General features: G+C 44.8%; 1 protein-coding gene across 1 annotated transcript in view; it reads left to right on the top strand.

The window, feature by feature from the left end:
• MRC2 (mannose receptor C-type 2) overlaps window positions 1-18,903 on the top strand; it is a 587,074-nt gene that overhangs the window by 421,910 nt on the left and 146,261 nt on the right. The window contains exons 13-16 of the mRNA XM_069634149.1: window positions 948-1,090; window positions 16,612-16,714; window positions 17,595-17,733; window positions 18,409-18,441. Of these exons, the coding sequence (XP_069490250.1) occupies window positions 948-1,090; window positions 16,612-16,714; window positions 17,595-17,733; window positions 18,409-18,441 (418 nt within the window). The remainder of the gene's footprint in view (window positions 1-947; window positions 1,091-16,611; window positions 16,715-17,594; window positions 17,734-18,408; window positions 18,442-18,903) is intronic.

The following is an 18,903-nucleotide window of genomic DNA, read 5'->3' as shown; positions in this document are numbered from 1 at the left end:
CAACTACTAACAAAGTGGCCTTTTGAAAGTATTATAAAGTATGCCTGTGTGTGTTGGTTTATTGTGCTAAGTATTTAACAGTGACTCGTGTGTGTGTGTGTGTGTGTGTGTATATATATATAATTTATGTTTGAATATAAATGCACGTGCAAGTGTTTCTTTGATGGGCGTTACTGATTGGGTTCAGTGTTCTTACCTACAGCTCGCCTCTTCCTCCTAAAATGAGCCAGACGCATCTGCCACTTTATCAAGGTCTCTGAGTAGTACAGACTGACACCAAGAGTTGGGGATGTACGAACCACTGGGATAGCTTAGTAAAAACTTACCTCCAAGTAGGACTTTAGGAAAACTCTCCTAACAGAGACCTTGAGTGTGGCATCAGCCAGCTCCCATACTTGGTGTATGTGGCTGGTACCATTGCTACCCCATGAGACAGAGGGGAACTGAAAAGCCAAAAGGGGGGGAACAGGGCTGTAACTTCATTCAACTTAGACTCTGTTTCCTATAACCATGAATTACAAATACAAATCTGGTCACTTCCTGGGCATCTCCTCTTTGAGCAGTTGTAACAAAAATCAAGCATTGTAGAATGTTTTGAAGAAAACAGCTCTGGTATTGACAAGGAAGGATTAGGTTAAGCTTCACCATGGACGCTCCCCCACCATATCCCAGGCATGTACTTGCGCATGTTTGAGAAACTCCTTTGGGAGATGTTGAATGTGGGAGTGGTATTGTACCCGTAGAGTGTGGCGGTGAGAGATGGAGCTTGCCAAGTCTTATCAGGAGAAGCATCTACAGGGGGAAAGCCTCAATTGCCTGTTTACATGGTCCATTCTCCCCACTGACTATGATACCCCAAAGAAACTATAAAATGTGGTTCACAAGACTTTCTGGTTGTTTTATTTACCATTTCTTTCCCGCCACTTTCTTTCTTCCTACCATGACAGCCCTTCCGCTCTGACAACTGGCAAGAGAAGAAGACGTGGATCCAGGCGCAGCTCTCTTGCCAGGAGCTGGGTGCCAAGCTTCTTAGTTTGACCAGCTCTGATGAGGAGCACTTTGTGGCGCGCATGATGGACAGGATCTATGGGTGAGGATTTGAGACTGGAACTGCTGTTCTGAGGATTAGCATTGTGAGAACTAAAGCCCTGAACTATTCCTCTAGTGGGAACAGTTCCTTTTTCATGACTTTTTTTATGATCTTTTATAAATCCTTCTCTCGGTTTGCATCAGGGCTGTTAGGTGAGTTTTCCTAATGTCATCCCACAGGTGAGACTCTATCAAACTATCCCTTCGTATACAGGCCCTAACTCCTAGTATACGTCTGTACTTCCCAAAGGTTTGGTAGAATGTCACAGCCACAGGCTTATTTTATGAGGAGGATGTAAACTACGTAAGTACAATGAACTCAGTAACTACATAGGCACAAAGAAACTCTCACCCACTTGTAGTTATAGTAAAATATACATTTATTTTATATACACAAAAGCACAGTTAGATGCATGCATGTATGTAAATACTATTTAGACTAACCAACACAATAGAAAACCTCAGCAACACTTTTTCAAGTGAGTAAACCAATAGTAGTGGAATGCACCAGTCGTGAACATAGTTCAATGATAAATCAATTAACTTCTTGAAGCAACTCAGACAATGTTCTGTTGTAAGGAAACAGGGGTTATTCAGCACTAGCAACAGCAATATACTACTTTGTAAAACTTTTCAATGATTCCAATACTTTAGCAGTCCTTCCCTAACTGGTTAAGAGATCTTCAGAGTCAGTATGGAGGGGAGGGTGCAAAGTCATGTGCAACAGCAAAAAAGGCAATGTTCAACAGGATACTTCAGTTACTTTCAAGTAGAATGTTTTAGTGGAATACAAAAGTTACCTGGGACCTTTGAAAGGACTCCCTATAGGTGCACAACCATTAGGCCTGGGCAATGGGCATCAGTGAACACCCAAACACCGGATACAGCCCTGCAGGAACACAGGAGTGACACATTTGGCTGGAGGCAAGTACTACCTTGAGCCCCACAGTACCTTAAGAGTATTGAAGATGCAGCTGGAATATTTCCTATGCAGCAGCAGTGGACCTGGCCTCCTGTTCCTTGGTCATGGTGATGAGCAGAGGGACTCTGGAAGGGATGTAGTAGCAGCAGTCGCAAAAAACGAACCTCAGCAAGGTTTCTTCAAATTCCACGTCGGTTTTGGTGCCTTTTCACATGCTCCAACAGTAAACGGTTACCGCCCAGTCAATCTGCCTGGATTCTGCAGCCCTGCACTCTGGTGAGGGGACTTTGAGGAGGGGGATCCTGTCTCTGGAGGTCCAACTGGAGCTCACCAAAGTTTTGGGGTGATTCGCTCACGGGAAAACGATGCATTGCAATTGTGTTGAGGGGTCACCTGGTATTGGCGGTTTGCAGCGCTGGAAGGTCAAAGCACGTCAGGGATGGCAGGTCTTCTTATGGCTAGTTGGTCCCACCAGCCAAAGGGAAGAAGTCATCCTCTTCGGAGCTCCTCCTTCGATTTGAAAATGGGGTCAGGACAGCAGTGGTCTGTCCCCATTCATCCTTTGCAAACTCTCCCTGCAGTTTACAGAAAGTGGGTAGGTGGTTGTCTAATTAGGACAGCCAGCCCCCAGTGGGAACTAGTTCCATTCAGGCACATCAGCAGACAAAAGGATAGCAGAGTTTGGGGATCCTTCCATGATTCCGGTCCTCGAAGACACACTGGAGACTCAGTGGGCTACTGTTATGGAGATTATCATTTTTAATGCCTCATTCCCTCTCTTAGTGAGACCGTGAGACCCCCCAGCACTTTTTTCTGGACCTTATTCTTTAATCCTGAATGAGTGGAGCCTTTGTCTAACCATTAATTCTTGTGGGCTTTGTCTCTTGGAACGCTATTCTTTGTATCTACCTGTACTATAGAGTCTATTTTGATCCATTACTCTTAAAAGGCATCTGTATTTTACAATTGGAGCACACAGCTCCTTATGGGCAGTGTAGTTGGAGACCCTTAGAGGCCTCCTTTATCCCTCCTAGTATCCCTCTTCTCTCTGCTCCTGCGACCTGGTAGTCAAATAGACAATCTCCTAGTTATGGCTGGTGGCAGTGGATGTGTTCTAACAACTATTGTGTAATTCTTGTACCGCTATGTCCAAAGCCTCACTAGTGCACAATAGGGGCACCCAAGTACCAACTTGGAGGCCTGCCTTCATTTTTCGCCATTTCTGGCGTGGTTGTTCTTTGTTAGCCCTTCTACCATTCTGAGAGGGGGGAGGTCAGTGTGTGTGTATTTCTGCCTTTGACAGTGTTGGGTAAGAATTGGTGCAGTCACACTGTGTGAGACTACACAACACTTATCTGCTTGGTATTAGGCAACCCACCTTTTGGTACAGGTTTGTACTACACAAGTTGGTAGTGTGACTGAGCAGCAAGGGGCAAATGTGAGCTGTAGCAATGAAATCCCTTTATACGAGTATCCAAGTAACTATTACACTCAAGGTTTCAGTTATACATATTTATTTATTTAACATCAAGTTTTAAATCAGCATTCTTTAAAAAGGACAATTCATGTAACAATCAAAATATACTTTAAAAATACTTTTCAGGATCATAGCAAGTGGGTGGATAATCTTTGAATATGCTTCATAACAATTCCTACACCCTGAGGTGATGTCATTCACCAGGACAGTAATGGCATTTATATATTACACTAGTTCTGCTTTACAGATTCTGAGGTTGCAGAAAGGAAAGGTTAAAGGAAGGAAAAAGGTGAAACAGGTACTCAGTATAGGTGAGGACAATTACATCTTCCAATGAGATCTAGACAAGCCTTTCCCAGCAATAACAGTCTTAAACAAGTTAACACCTATGAGGGACAGAAATATCAAAATCAATGGACTAGGAGAGTCAGGACAGCCAAAGTCAATTGGAGCACAGTCTATGGAGCTGAGGCACTTCTTAGATAAGTCTTGCAAAAGGTAGAGTTTGTAAAAAGCACGTGTAGGGTCACAAGCTGTGAAGCCTGTGAAAGGAGAGCTGGAATCAACTCTCAAAAGCAGCCAATGCAAATCTCAACTGAGAAGACAATGAAGTAAGTACTCCAAGTCTAAACAGTACATCTGGTTTGAAGAACAGTGGTCCAGCTGGATTCTGTCCTGTTGTAGCGATGCAGACCCTGTGTTCCTGAGCCTCAGTCGTGTGGACAAGAGGGAGGACATCTGGAGGGCTCCTGCGGCAGCAGTTTAGAGGCCGTCGGCAGCTACAGGCTCTTTTCGGATCAGCAGCAGTTTGCGGTTTCAGCGCTCAGTAAACCGCAGCGTTGCGGATCTCGGATACCGATTGGGCTTCCATCACTCCTTGGGACCTGGACTCTGGTGAGGGACTCGAGTTGGGGGTCACCCTGCTTCTGGGGGGTCCTTAGACTCCTGGAGCTTCTGGCCAGATTTCAGACGGTGCACTCTACTACGGATTTCTCAACCACTGGCACTTGGTTCTTGCAGCAGCAAAGAAGTACAGTCCGTCAGGGAAGATGGTCCAGTGGAGTTCGTCTCAGTGTTAGTTGGTCCCACTAACCCAAGGGAAGAAGTCGTCCCTTCCGGAGCTTCTCTGTCGAATTGAAAAAGGAGTTTCAGCACAACAGCAGGGCTTCACTGGGCAACTCAAAGATCCAGGAGGATGTAGCAAGCTTCGTTCACGTTTTTTTCGTTGGATATTTCTCCCAGTGGTCGACTCTGGCTGTTGCCCCAAAACCCTCGCCCTTTAAGCTTTCATGCACAGCCTAAGCTGTCAATCAAACAGCAGGTTGGCTGTCCTAAAAGGACAGCCAGCCAATCAGGACTGGCTGCATTCAGGCACTCCTAGAGATGGACAGAGGAGTTTCGGGCGCCACCCTCACTTCCTGCCCTTCCAGACACACTGGAGCCAGAGGCGGGTTTCAGTACTGATGCCTGCCATAGGCAAAACGAACAAAGGGGTCAAACCTGGTTTGGCATGCAGAGTAAAACCCAAGATAGACCTCACAAACAAGAAATGGTGAAAAAAGACGACCTGGGTCATTTTGACACAATGGTCACACATTCGTGCTATACTGCAGCTGAGGATTCAGCCTGCGGTAGAAAAGCACAATGGTGGGAAAACTAAACCACTGCCACCAGCCATTTAAAGTAGTGGGGGTAATATTAAAAATGTTACATGAGTAAGTAGAAAAAGGGGCTACTAGGTAACCCCCCCAGCGCTCCACATACGATGGCGTGCGCTGGACCTACAAAGAGAAAAGGTAAAGGCAATTTCACTTTACTAATCTTGGGAACTGTAGTTCACCCAAGAGAAGGTATTTAAACCTTTTGAGAAAGCTAAAGGATGTCTCTGCACTGAAGGTGTTGTGTGTCACCATACAAAAAGTAGATGCCCATGGAGTCAGACTCCAAAAACAAAGGAAACACATAATCAAAATCAGATCAAAATACAGGAGAGAGTGAGAAAAAGGGCTCATTCACTCCAGGGTTAAAATGAAAAAGTCCTAAAGTCCAGCAAAAGAGCTGGGGGGGTCTCCAAGTTAGAAGGGAATTGGCACATTTCTGAGAATTCTCCCTAACAAGCAGTAACCCATTTGCTGGTGGTTGCAACACTCCAATTTTCACAGACCAACTCCTGACTGTTTGCTCAACTAGTGCTAAGGTTTAAGGGAATTAGCACAGAAATGAGAATTATCCCTACAAATACATTTTCACCCCACACTACCATAGATTAGAAGAAGTGTTCGTGGCTGGATTCTTCCCTGTGCAGCAGCAATCGACCCGGTCTCCGGATTCCTTGATCTGGTGAGGAAAGGCAGGGCAATGAACTGGATGTCTCAGCAGCAGTCTCAAGAGAGGACCTCTGGCATGGATTTCTTCATCTTCTGTGGTCAGCCTGTAGTTTTGGTGCCTTTTCTGCAGCACCAACAAAGAACACGATTCGGCAGGTCAATCTTGTTTGATTCCTGGAGTCCTGCACTCTGGTGAGGGGACTTAGATGAGTCGGATTGTGTCTCTGGAGCTCAGCAAAGACTTGGACGGATTCGACCTTTAAAAGACGATGCATTGCAATTTGGTCGGAGGTCTCCTGGTATTCATGGTCTGCAGCTCTGGAGAGGCACGGCACCTGAGGAGAAGGCTCAGATTGTAGTTTGTTTCAGGGCTGATTTGTCCCACAAGCCAAAAGGAAGGAGTTCTCTACGGAGCTCCCTAACACACCCCACTTGGACATGGGCGACTACCAGGGACTTGGCCACCCCAGCATAGCTTTAATGGCTGAAATGCACACATGGATACAAGCTCTTCCCAAATTTGGGACTGCAGTCCCTCTGAGGGCATTCAACTAAGAGCGTAGTGGGACCATAGTTATGGTGAAAGGCGCTATAATAAATGACTGAATGAATACAGTTGCTGTCTAACTGGAATTGCTCGGGTTGCTCTGTGTGGACTCATTGTTGCCCTAGACCACGTTCACACTTTTTGTGAGACTAAGCCTTGACTGCTCATCTAACTTTTCAGTGTCTTCCCTGTTCAACATAACAGGGAGAGGCATTTTTGTTTGTGGCACAAAGGTAACCCACCATTCACCCTTTAGTTACACACAGCTAAGCTTTGTTCCTTGTGAATGAGTATGATCCAACTGTGCTGTAGGAAGAGTGCAAGTGAAGGCACTGATTTCTCATCCCCCTGGAGGTTCCCCTGTGGTCCTAGCACACGGCCCTGTGGCAGTTCTACTAGGAGCGATTTACTTTTTGCTGATTTTCTCCCATAGACTTCTATTGGATACCCTTTGTTTTTGCTTTGTTTGTGACTGCTGGCCTGATTTTCACGTGATTGGCGCTAATTTCTATGTGCAAATTGATCCGTCCCTAAGAATATCAATACTAGGAGACTCTCCCTTAGGACCTTTCTTGTATTTGTAAAGCTGCACTCATCACCTTCAGGTGAAGTGCAGTTCGGATACTCTGTGGTTTCAAATGCAATAAGGATACAAAGTTACAAAAGAAAAAGTTATATCTCCATGTGCCATACACCCTAAAATGGCTTTGTCACAAGATCTTCGCCTGTCCTTGGCTGCATTGCCCTTTGGCTTTGTGTCCAGAATTTCCATAAATGGAAAACCTTTGTTTTCCTGGGCAATGTGTGTGTGGAGTCTGACAAATTCCATAGGCATCATCTTTTTGTATTGTGACACACAGCACCAGGGTTGGATTGGCCCCTTGGCCTGTTGGCCCGTGGCCAGGCCGAAATAGTCACTGGGATTGGGAGCCGGTTTCTGGCCATGCCTGGGCCGGTTTGAAAAAAAAAAAATTGGCAAAACCATTTTTTTGTTCATATATTCTTTTTTTTCAAAGTCTTTCATACTTCTCAGGTCGATAAATGAGTACCAACATAGGTTGGGTGATATTGTATGCATATTTGTTCTGTAAAAAAGAGCTTAAGCGTAAGTGCTACACAGTAACATATCATTTGGCCTTGGACGTCTGCTTGGATTCACAGTAATTTATTATACTTAGGAACATAATGCTATTTTATTCCCCTTCCAGTGCAGTGTCACAGAGAAATCCTTAGGATTTCTGCTAAGGTTTAAATACCTTCTCTTGGATAAACTACTGTTTCCAAGAGTAATAAAGTGAAATTGACTTTACTTACCTTTTCTCTTTGTAGACCGAGCACACACTATCTTACATAGAGTGCTGGAGGGGTTACTTAGTATCCCCTTTGTCTACTTTTTCATGTAACATTTTTTGTTACCCTTTCTACAATTAATGGCTGGTGGCAGTGGTTTACCTTTTCCTAACATTGTGCATTTTTACCGTAGGCTGAATCCTCAGCTGCAGTATTGAACCCATGGGTGCCCATTTTGTCAAAATGTCCCTGGTGTTCTTTTTTTCGCCTTTCTTGTTGGAAAGGTCCTTCTTGAGATTTACTCTGCGTGCCAAACCAGGTATGATCACTCTGTTTTGTTTTTGGCGGGATTCACGGGTGAAGCCCGCCTCTGGCTCCAGCGTGTCTGGTAGGGCAGGAAGCAAGGAAGGTTCCTGAAACACCATGTGCTTTGTCTCCTTGGTTACAGGCATACACCCAAAGGTGATTGGCTGTCTGTCCATGGAGGATAGCCACCCTGCTGTGTGAGTGACAGCTAGGCTGCGCATGACTAGGAGAGTATTGCATAAAAGGCGAGTTTGTTTGCAAGGAAGGTAGTTGACCACTGGACGAAGGAACCAAAGAAGAAACTGGAAGAGAAGCTTGCTGGACTGTTGGTTTGCCCGGTGAAGCCCTGCTGCAGTGCTGAAGCTCAGAATTTCTAATCGACTAGAGAAGCCTGGAAAGGACGACTTCTCTTGGGTTGGTGGGACCAATCAGCCCCAAGAGGTACTTGACTGGAACCCCTCTCTCTGCTGGCTGCACTTCTTTGCTATTGCAGGAACTGAGTGCCTGGGGACAGGAACAGCAGGATGGAGTGCATCACCTTTAAGCCAGACCTGAGCTCCAGGAAGATCTTCAAGACTCACTCAAAACAGGACTAACCAAGCCTGAGCCACCTCAACAGAGTGCTGGACCCCAGAAGCAAGGAAACATTTGCCTAGCTTCAAGAAGTGCCTAGGCTCCCCTAGACTTTGTTCAATTGACATTGGCTGTCCTGGCTCCCTGCAGACTCTCCTTACCCTCTAACCTTGTGTTTAAGTGTCCCTCCAAAAAGTCATACATACCTTAGTTGTATAGCTGGAAAAGGGTTAACCTACATTGCATTGGGGGATTCTAAAGTGCTTACCTATTTGAGAAACTTGTTAACCATTGTTTCCTTCCCTAACCTTTTCCTTTTTGCCACAACTTCAGTATTACCATTTGATTGTGGAAAGTGATATATTAATGTCTACAGTGTCCTAACTATTGGAGTCACCGTAAGGTGTAGGAAATTCTTTGTGCTATCCCAAAGGGTACCTACTTACTTGTACTGAAGGGGTGTATTTTGAAGTGTATTTTAAGTGTTGCATATTGCTCCCTTCTAAAGAAGGCTTATTTTAAAACAGACTGTTAAATTAATAATTATTTAATCAAGAAACCTTGAGTATAAGTGTTATTTGAATACCTGTCACTGTGAATCTCCATGTTACAACCCTACAGCTCACATTGGCCCCTCTTGAGATAAGCCTGGCTGCTCAGCCACTCTACCAACTTGTGTAGTGCAGACTAATACCAATGGTTGGGTTACCTATTGCCAAGATGCCAAGGCTGGTGTAGTTTCCCACAGGGTTACTACATACAAGCTTGCCTAACACAGAGGAACTTCGAAGAGGATGCCTCCTTCCATTTGACTGTTGGGAACTTCCAGACCCACGACAAACTTTAATCTGAGCCATCTCCCGAGGTGCTGTGCCTCTCCAGAGCTGCAGAACCCCAATACCAGGAGACCTCTGACCCAATTCAAGGGCATCATTTTGGAAAGGCCGATTCTGTCCAAGTCTTTCCTGAGCTCCATGTGAACCTCCAGAGACACAATCCGACCCATCCAAGTCCCCAATCACAGAGTGCAGGACTTCAGGATCTGACAAAGATTTTCCAGGTGAATCGCATCCTTTGTTGGTGCTGCAGAAAAGGTGCCAAAACTGCAGAGTGACCAGAGAAGTTGCTGAAAGCTGTGCCAGAGGTCCTCCCTCGAGACTTCTGCTGGGAGATCCGGTCCATTGTCCCGTCTTTCGTCATCAGACCAAGGAATCCGGAGGTGGGTCCAGCGCTACAACGAGGAGAATGCCGTCACAATTTTTTCTTCTAACCTAAGGTACTGTGGGAAAAAAGGTATTGCTTACCCTGATCTGTGAAGTCGCTCCAGAGCATTGGAGTGCACCTAGAGGTGTCCAGGGTACCCCCCTCTTACCTCAGACCCAAGCTGCTGCTTGTGTCTCTTTAGCAAGTCCTTAACAGGTCTCCAACGTTGGTTTACTCTTACTACTTTCTAGACGAGACTCTAAACTATCCACAGAAACATTTTGTATTCTGCTGCTTGTCAAGTGCATCTGGCCATTTAAAACTCGACCCCTCCACATAAAATGTTCCATCAGGGTCAATTTAAGGTATGTCAGTCAAGTCTACCCGTCCCTTTGTTTCCTCATCTGTTGTTAGTTCACAGTCCTGCATCACAGCGAGGTCATCAGAAGGGAGGGGGTAGTAACCGGGTTTAGTGAATTGCACCTCTTTATCGTTGTGTGGTGAAAGTAACGTCAATTCATACCTTGTCAATCTGGCATTGGTCAGGTGCTGTGAGTTTTGTTCATTAGGATATCAAAAGCATGAGGGACAAAAGAAGACGGCCGTCTCTGGTTGTCTTCTTCGGTTACTTAAGTTTTCAGTGGTTGACTTGCCTTTCACCTCAGGAGCCTCAACTTTTATACAGTTCCAGCACACATTCCTCTGCAATCTCTCTTAGCAATTTACAGAAATGGGCAGGTGGCTGTCTAATCAGGACAGCCAGTCCCCCAGTAGGAGCTGGTCCCATTCAGGCACTCAGGCACTCAGGCAGACAAAGGGCAGGGGAGTGAAACTCTTATGTTCTTGTTATTTCCAGGCAGGTGTAGCCCAGAAATGGAATTTGTGCTTTTACAGACCTTAAGACTTGCTGTGCGAATAAACTGCCTCTAGAACCTTAAGCCTTGCTAGTAGAACACTAACCAACTATTTTCCTTCCCATAAGTCACCATCTTTTATGTGTATGCAGAGTAAATCTCTTTAGCGTATTTCTAAGATTTGCGAGTGTGTTAGTTCCGATAATACGATAGAACTGTCATTACTGTCAAAAGCTGTAACAAATGTAACCGCAAGCAACTACCAACTAAGCACTGGCCTTTGAAAAGTATTCTAAAGTGTCTTGGTTTAATGGTGATTCTTGTGTAAATATAATGTATATTTTAATATACATGTATTGAATGTTTCTTTGTGCATTACTAACTGGCTTCAGTGTACTTACCTACAGCTCACATCTTCATTCTTATGATAGGCCAGACTGCTCTGCCACTCTACCAAGATGCCATGAGCACTACAGACTGATACTAAGAGTTGGGGATCTACAAACAATTGGAATAGTTTTGTAAAGTCTACCCAACAGTGGACTTTGGGAAAACTCCCTAACAGCCTGCTCTGCAGAAGTCTTCATCCTTTCATGGCATGTGTGACCAACTGGCCAGTCTCTCAAAATGTACTCTCAAAATGTAATGCAGGTACCACAATAGAAGGGAAACAAAATCCAGTGCCCGAAAACAGCCTCTGCATCGGTGACCCCGGGGCCTTCTTCGACTGGACCAAGCACAGAAGTGCACGGCCTCAACTTATTCTGGAACCTTGAAGCGGTCTCTGGGAAAATCTGAGTACGGGTGTTAAGTCAACATACCGGTTTGACATGGGTGTAAAGTCCTGTGCCTATCCCTCTCTTTCCTGACTCAGCTCAGTGGTGGTCTAGTCAAGGATCACCTCCTGGTCCTTCCCTAGTGTAATGGGATTGAGTGAGACATTTAACTGAACTTTTCTAAATATTTGGAATACTTTATTGAAACCATTGGCAATGCTCAATTCAATAGTAAACCTGCATGGGCAGTATATCTTGTGGCCCTGGTGAATTTAGGGCTGTTAGGCAAGACTGTATGCAGTACCCTGTGGGAGACTGCACCAGCCTTGTCCTCTTGACAATAGTTAACCCAACATTTGGTATAAGCATGTACTACACAAGTTGGTAGAGCAACTGAGCAGCCAGGCTTATCTCAAGAGGAGTCAATGTGAGCTACAGGGTTATCACACAGTGACAAGTATCAAAATAAACACTTACACTCAAGATTTCTTGATAAAACAATTATTAAATTATTAAACCGTCAGTTGAATAAGCCTTCTTTAGAAGGGAGCAATATATATGTAACACAGAAATATACTTCAAAATACACACTCTTAGTTTCTCTAAATCGGCAAATACCCATTTTGGATGGCACACACATTCTACTACACCCTGAGGTGACTTAAATATCTAGGACACTGTGGCCATTAATTTATCACTGGTACATTTAGAGCAATACTGAGGTTAGTGTCAAAAGAAGAAGTTGGGGAAATAATATAATAGTTAACAAATATTCCTAAGCAGGTAAGCACTTTTAGAACCCTCCAATGCAAAGTAAATTAACCCTTTACTGGGGGAAAGGCAACAAACAAAGTAAGAGGTAAGAAGGGTCTTTCAGAGAGCCAGAACAGCCAATGTTAGTTGAGCAAAAGTCTAGGTGAGCTGAAGCTTTTCTTGCAGGTAGGTAAAACGTCTTGCATAATGTTTGAGAAGGTTTCGGATAAAATGAAATCACTGTAGGGCCACAAGATGGGATACTTGTGAGGGGCGAAGCTGCAAACAACTCTGCAAAGCAACCAAGACAAGTCTCAACTGAGACCTAGCAAGGCTACATGACAAGAGGTAAGTCCTCTTAGTTTTACAGTACCTTTGGTTAGAAGAAAAATTGCTACCAGCTGCCTTCTGTTCCTGTGTAGGTCTGCAGATCCTGTGTTCCTGGGCCTCAGTCGTGGGGACAAGAGGGAGGGCATCTGGGGACTCATGCACTACGAATGGAAAGTCGGCGGCAGCAATGGACAAACTTCTGATCAGTGGCACTTTGCGGTTTCAGCTCCTTGCGGCTCTCGCAAACAGCACCACTGCGGTTTTCGGAGACCTTAATGGACTTTCCTCGCATCTGGGATCCAGCACTCAGTTGAAGTGGCTCATGCTTGGTCAGTCCGGCTTCATGGGAGTCCGGAAGATCTTCCTGGTGCTCGGGTCCGACATAAAAGCGATGCACTCGATGTGGTGTTCCTCTCCCTGGCAATCGGTTCCTGCAGCAGCAATGGAAGTACAGCCAGCTCTGATAGGGATTAAGCATAGGGAGTTTCAGGCACCTCCCTTCCTGCCCGAGCCAGAGGCAGGCTCCACTGGTGAATCCTGCCAAAGACAAAATGAACAAAGGGACCAAACCTGGTTTGACACGCAGAGTAAATCTCAAGAAGGACCTTTCCAACAAGAAATGGCGAAAAAAGAAGTTCGGGCCATTTTGAAAAAATGGCCACCTATTATTGTCTTAATGCAGTTGCAATTGCAGCGCACAGTAAAAACACACACTGGTAGGAAAAAGTAAGCCACTGCCATCAGCCATTAATTGTAGAAAGGGTAACATAAAAATGTTACATGAGAAACTAGACAAAGGGGATACTAAGTAACCCCTACAGCACCTTATTGCAGGGGTGTTGCTAGGTCTGGAAAAGATCTGGGGCTACGCTAATGTCGGGACTGTCAGGACTCGGGGCTAGCTAGCTTTTTGGCTGTAACCCCTGATCTTCTATCCGGGACTACAACCAAAAGACCGGTGGCTATAGCTGCCTTAGCCCCCTCCTATCAACGCCTCTGCCTTATTGTAAGATAGTGTGTGCTGGGTCTAGAAAGTTACAAAATGTAAGTAGTCAATTTCACTTCACTGCTCTTGGAAACATTATTTTTACCAAGAGACTGTATTTAAATATTTGGGAAATCTAAGAGACTTCCCTGTGTCACTGCACTGAAGGTGCTGTGTGTCACAATGTAAAGATGATGCCTATGGAGTTTGTCAGGCTCCAAAGTCAAAAGTAACCGAGTCTAAGTCACAGAAAAATACATATGAGAGTCAGAAAAAGGTCTAATTCTCTCCAGGTTAGAAATTAAAAGTCCTAAAGTCCAGCAAAAAGAGCTGGGGGTTTCTAAGGTAGAAGGGAATTAGCACATTTCTGAGAATTCTCCCCAACAAGGGCACGTCAGGGTTAGGCTTGCTAAGAGTTGGCAATCTGAATCTAGGTTTGCTCATAAGTCTTTAGTCTCCGATTTGCTAATCTGATTGCTTACCTGTGTTTACTGGTTTTAATTCAATTGTTTTTCTCTCTACTCAGATTACTGCAAACAATAATTATAGGTCTTGATTATGCAATGTGTTTGGAAAGTTTTCTTTCCCTCCATATTCTGTGGAGCCCCAAACATTCAGCTTTTGTTTTCACACCATGTCCTGACTTTTTACAGTGAAGCGAAGCCTTCCGCTTCACTCCACTGGCCTTTTGTTGATATGTTATGGGGAAACTGACTAGTCCTTCAGACTGTCCGTATTGGGAAACTGTGTCCCTTTTGCTATTGAAATGTTATCTGTTTTGGGTAACGTTTTCATATTGCACAATGCATCTTCCAGTGCAGTACAATGGGGATACTTTTGTATCACCCTAAACTACACTTAAAGGATGCTTTGGTTACTTTTAACTGTGCCTAAAGACAAGCTAGTGGCAGCAGTTATATGTTTACAATTTCTTTACTGTATTTTTAGTTGGCCTTCTTGCGTTTCCTGTGTTTGGCTACTAAGAGTGGCTCGTGTCCTAACATGGCCGTGCCACGAGAGTTTTCGCTTGTTCTTTGGAATTCTTCCTGCCTTGCCAAGTCAGGCAATTCCTTTTATGGTCTTGCACTTGCCCAGGCAAACCTTGCTTTCCGCGGGCTCGTGCAGGCCATGTGTGTTGCAAGCTAGGAAGTGGGTTGGGGCTGGCTGGTCCCAATCCACAAACTGGTTTCAGTATGTCTTGAGTGTATGCATGAGTTTCCCCCACAGTGGTACCGGATTGGACCTCTGCCGGGATGTGTGTGTGGGGGGGGGGGGGTAGATCTTCTATTGGATGGGCTTGATGCTCACCTGAATTTAGGATGAGGGGTCCTGCTGCCATTTCTCCAGATCTAAAGAGCAGCCAAGTATCATGTGTAGCTGTGCAGATGAAGGGAGGCCCGTGAACTGATCCTGAAGAACCCTGGTGACCAAATCTTGCTGCAGTCCCGGTGGAGCCTTGTCTGGTAGTGATCTCACAAGACCCTCGTTGGTGCTTCGACCCTCTGGACTGATGGAAACAACCAGTCTCAACATCTTCTCATGGCCCTGCAAGTTGGAGTCTTCAGCAATGACCAGGGGCAATCCAGTGGGCTGACCAACTCCAGTTTTGGGTACTGTGCTACAAGTGTCACTTTTCCATGTTAGGAGTAGGAGCTTCCGAGGTTGTCCGCTTATCCTGCAAGTAGTGTTCCTTGCAAAAATGTCGGCGTCCCAACATCTACGGGTGCTGAGATAGGCTTTCTTCGATCATGACAACTGTGACTCCTGCCGTCGCTGTGCATTGGTGACCATCGCTGAAGCCGGCCTTCCGGGCATCTGGTAGAGCGTGCTGAAGAGTCCTGCATCGGTGCCTGCTGCATTTCTCCACAGGAAAGGCTTGTACTCAACTCCTGGACCTGACCAAACATTGCTTGCACCTGCAGCCCCTGGGCATCTTCAATCAGAACCAACGGCAGGAAAACCTACCTCCCGTGATTTCCTCCCACTCCCACCAACCTTCCCATCCGACCTGCCAAGTCTGGGGAAAAATAGAGTACGGAGATTAGTACTAGCAATACTTACTGGTGCCCCTATCTCCTCCATTCAAAAGGTAGTGAAGACCTTTGGTTTGTTTTAGTTTAAAATTACTTGGATTTGACAATCTGTTTTTCAAAACCGTTCCAAAGGATGGAAAAGCATTTTACTCATCAGTAAACTCACTGAAGCATTTTTTCAAGCATCTTCTGGACTAATCTTCATATTCTCAGGAACATTTCCCAACTCCTAAAACTATTTGAGAACTTTGTGAACCTTTGGGCACAAGGCCCCATTCAACTTAGGGTTGGACTTTATAAGTCAGGGTTTATATTCCTGTCGACTGTTGTTGCAATTTTACTTACTTCCCTTCCGTTTTGAACTCTAAATTTGACTCCGCTCACTGTGACTGTATATATGTTTAATATTTTGTGGATTGAGTGCTATCACCTGTTTGATTCATTTTTCAAAGTGTTATTGGGCCTACAATAAATAAGTATTTTGTATACTTGCCTGTTGAAGTGCAATCATTAATAGTTTCATTGTGTAGACTCATTGTGGACCCCTGACCCCGCTCGCCTCTCCTGAGTCTAAGCCAAGACCACTCTCCAAGCTACCCTGATTGGTTTGGCTGAACTCCCAGAGTTTCTCTTTTTCACAGTAACTAGGGCGGCCTCCGAAACTCTGTCCACCACGCCACGGTTTAGAAATCCATCTCAACACTATGCTCGCTATTGCTTCACTGTCTCTCAGGTAAAGTGAAGGGGTTTTATTCAGAAACCCCAGTTGTGAATGTATAGATGTTTTGATAGTAGCTGTGTGATACTTACCTGAAGGTTTCATTGCTTAGTACATATTTTAAAGGCCTAATCACTGTATATGTTTGTACTTACCTTGCTAACTGTTATTATTATGTTGCTCTGTTTGAAATCCTTGTTGCCCTACACCACTTACAGCACTCGTATGTCTAAGCCTTGCTGCTCTTCTTCCTACCTTTATTGGGGTTTGCTAAACTTCAGTGTCTTCCCTGTTCAGCATAATTGGTTGATTTTGGAAATCCATCTTAATAAGTTATAGAACACCTAAATGCATTGTTCTATCAATGAGTTATGATTAGAGAGGGGCAGTGGTTACTCCTGAACCTCAAGCGATTTGTTTTTCCTTAGAGATCCGGAGTCTGATGTTCGAGACCAGCATTGGTTTTGGATTGGACTTAACAGACGGGACCCTAGCATGGAGAGTGGGTGGACCTGGAGCGACGGCCTTGGAGTAAGTCAATAAGGTTGATCGACTGAGCCCTATTTATTAGTATTATTGGCCTGTTACACCCCCATCAATCATAATTAAGTAATTTTGTTGATGTCTAGGATGCTGGTCTTGTACAGTTGGACTCAACCTCCACATAACTGGTTTCATGCCTTCATTACCAAATCACTGGCTTCCTACATTGTCATGTTATTTCTAAGTCCAACTCTACAGGCAATTTAAAAAACATATATTAAGTATTACTTATTCCCCCACCTCACCAAGTTTATACACTTCTGCATGGTCCACCCTTTCCCACATGCCAGGCCTTGAGCATTTGACTGATGTATCAATCATTCTGCACATCACCAGCATTTCAGAACTCCTACAACATACCCCAATTACCGCTTTTGAAGTGCTCTGAAATGTCACAAGTTCCCCCATATCAATGGCAGTGTGTTCTTCCATGTGTTTCACATCTGTAGCATTGTGCGCTTCCTTGTGTGTCTGGCCCATTCCCTGCACCGCGTTAGCTGTGAGGTTTAATGTAGTTTGACTCCTTTCCCTACATCACTAGATTCCTGGAATTCCTTGGACTTTAATGCATTCCCAGGTCAGGTTGCCTAAGGTGTATTATTGGCATCTAGCCCTCTCCCTACATTACAACAAAGCATTGTAAATTTTTGGCAGGCTTGGACAAGGTAGGTTTTCCTAGTAGGGAGCATGGTGGGATGGGGCCGCTAACACTGTTTAAGGTATGTAGCAATAGGAAATGACTCTTATACAAATGTAGAATATTTGTATTATTTAAGAGGGAAAATAGATTTTTTTAATTTGTGAGCATCCTGGCCTACTGTTGGTTGTTTCCGATCATACAATCCAAGCTATAAAATTTTTCTTTCAGTACTCCTATCACAATTTTGACAGTAGTAGCCATGACGATGATGACATCAGGCGCTGCGTGATTCTGGAGCGGGTGAAGCTGCAGTGGGTGGCCATGCACTGTGAAGCTCAGGTGGACTGGATCTGCAAGATGCCCAAAGGTATTTTGGAGCAGCAAGGTGGGGGCAAGTGTCAACTCTGGCAAGGCACCTCTCAGGGCAACCTGTATCATGCCGTTTTGACTAATGATTCGGGTTATGGTGCTTGTTTGTGTGTCTGCTGCTTTGTGGAGCGACTTGAACTTTCGGATACTTATGGCTTTCAAGAATGGTAGAGGTAGAAAGGGGAAATGGTTAAGTCAGACTTGGCACTGTGCATCTGTCAGAAAGGCCTTTAGTGAACTCTAATATTATTAACATGTAAAGAAGGCATGTAATAAGAAGGAGAAAGCTACAAACCGATTAAAGGAAATGCATGAGTCTAAACGTATGCGAGTTGCCCTGGAACACGTGACAAAGTATGATAGTTTCTTCTTCGCTCTGTCAGTTTCCTCATACACCTGTTCCTCTCTTCCATCTCTCCATGCAAGATCACCAGGGACATTTGGGTCTTTCTCTGCTCCCTTTTTCCACAGCACAAGTTCAGAACTTCATGTTCCTTCATCCAAAGTTGGTCACTGACAAAACAAATGCCACACATTCGTCACCATGCCCATCTCTTGGGTTTCACATTATCTGCCTGCTTGCTAGTCAACCTGTTTGTCGCAGAACTGGGAAGGGCTTTTGTTGCGATAGATTGTGCTGTGAAGCTGAGTCCTCTTTTTTCTCATTTTGCAGGTACCGATTTGAAGGAGCCAGAAGTCACCCAAGGTAGGAGCTTATTTGCAACTCCAGTCTCTAGTTAGTGAAAACTATGTTGGTAAAAAAAAAATGCTATGTGACCAAAACGATTCTGAAATATTAATGTGCACACCTTGCTCGAAAATGGCTATTCGTACACCTCCATTCCCCCCTCTCTACTCTGATCACTTCCCGTCACTGCTCCTGCCTTTCTGATGTCGCTTCAATGATTCACTCCTCCCGACCTGCCTCCATCCTTTGATGTTGCCTTTCCTCCCACTCTACTTCACTACGTCTTGCCTACTGTGCACTTGGTCTTGCTTCCATCCAACTGCAGACACCTTCCTTCACTTCTTACGCTATCCTCTCTACCCACTTACACTGCAGAACCACTCCCACTACTAAACCAATACATCACCTATGCCACAAATATCCTTCACAAGCCCCCACTTCCTCTTTCCTCCTGCTGGTCCCTTGGTGATTGTTAGAAAA

The sequence above is a fragment of the Ambystoma mexicanum genome, chromosome 13, assembly GCF_040938575.1.
Source record: "Ambystoma mexicanum isolate Mex_15411 chromosome 13, UKY_AmexF1_1, whole genome shotgun sequence".
NCBI lineage: Eukaryota > Metazoa > Chordata > Amphibia > Caudata > Ambystomatidae > Ambystoma > Ambystoma mexicanum.
The sequence above is the reverse complement of the archived record's forward strand: the minus strand, read 5'-3'. Positions and strand labels throughout refer to the sequence as shown.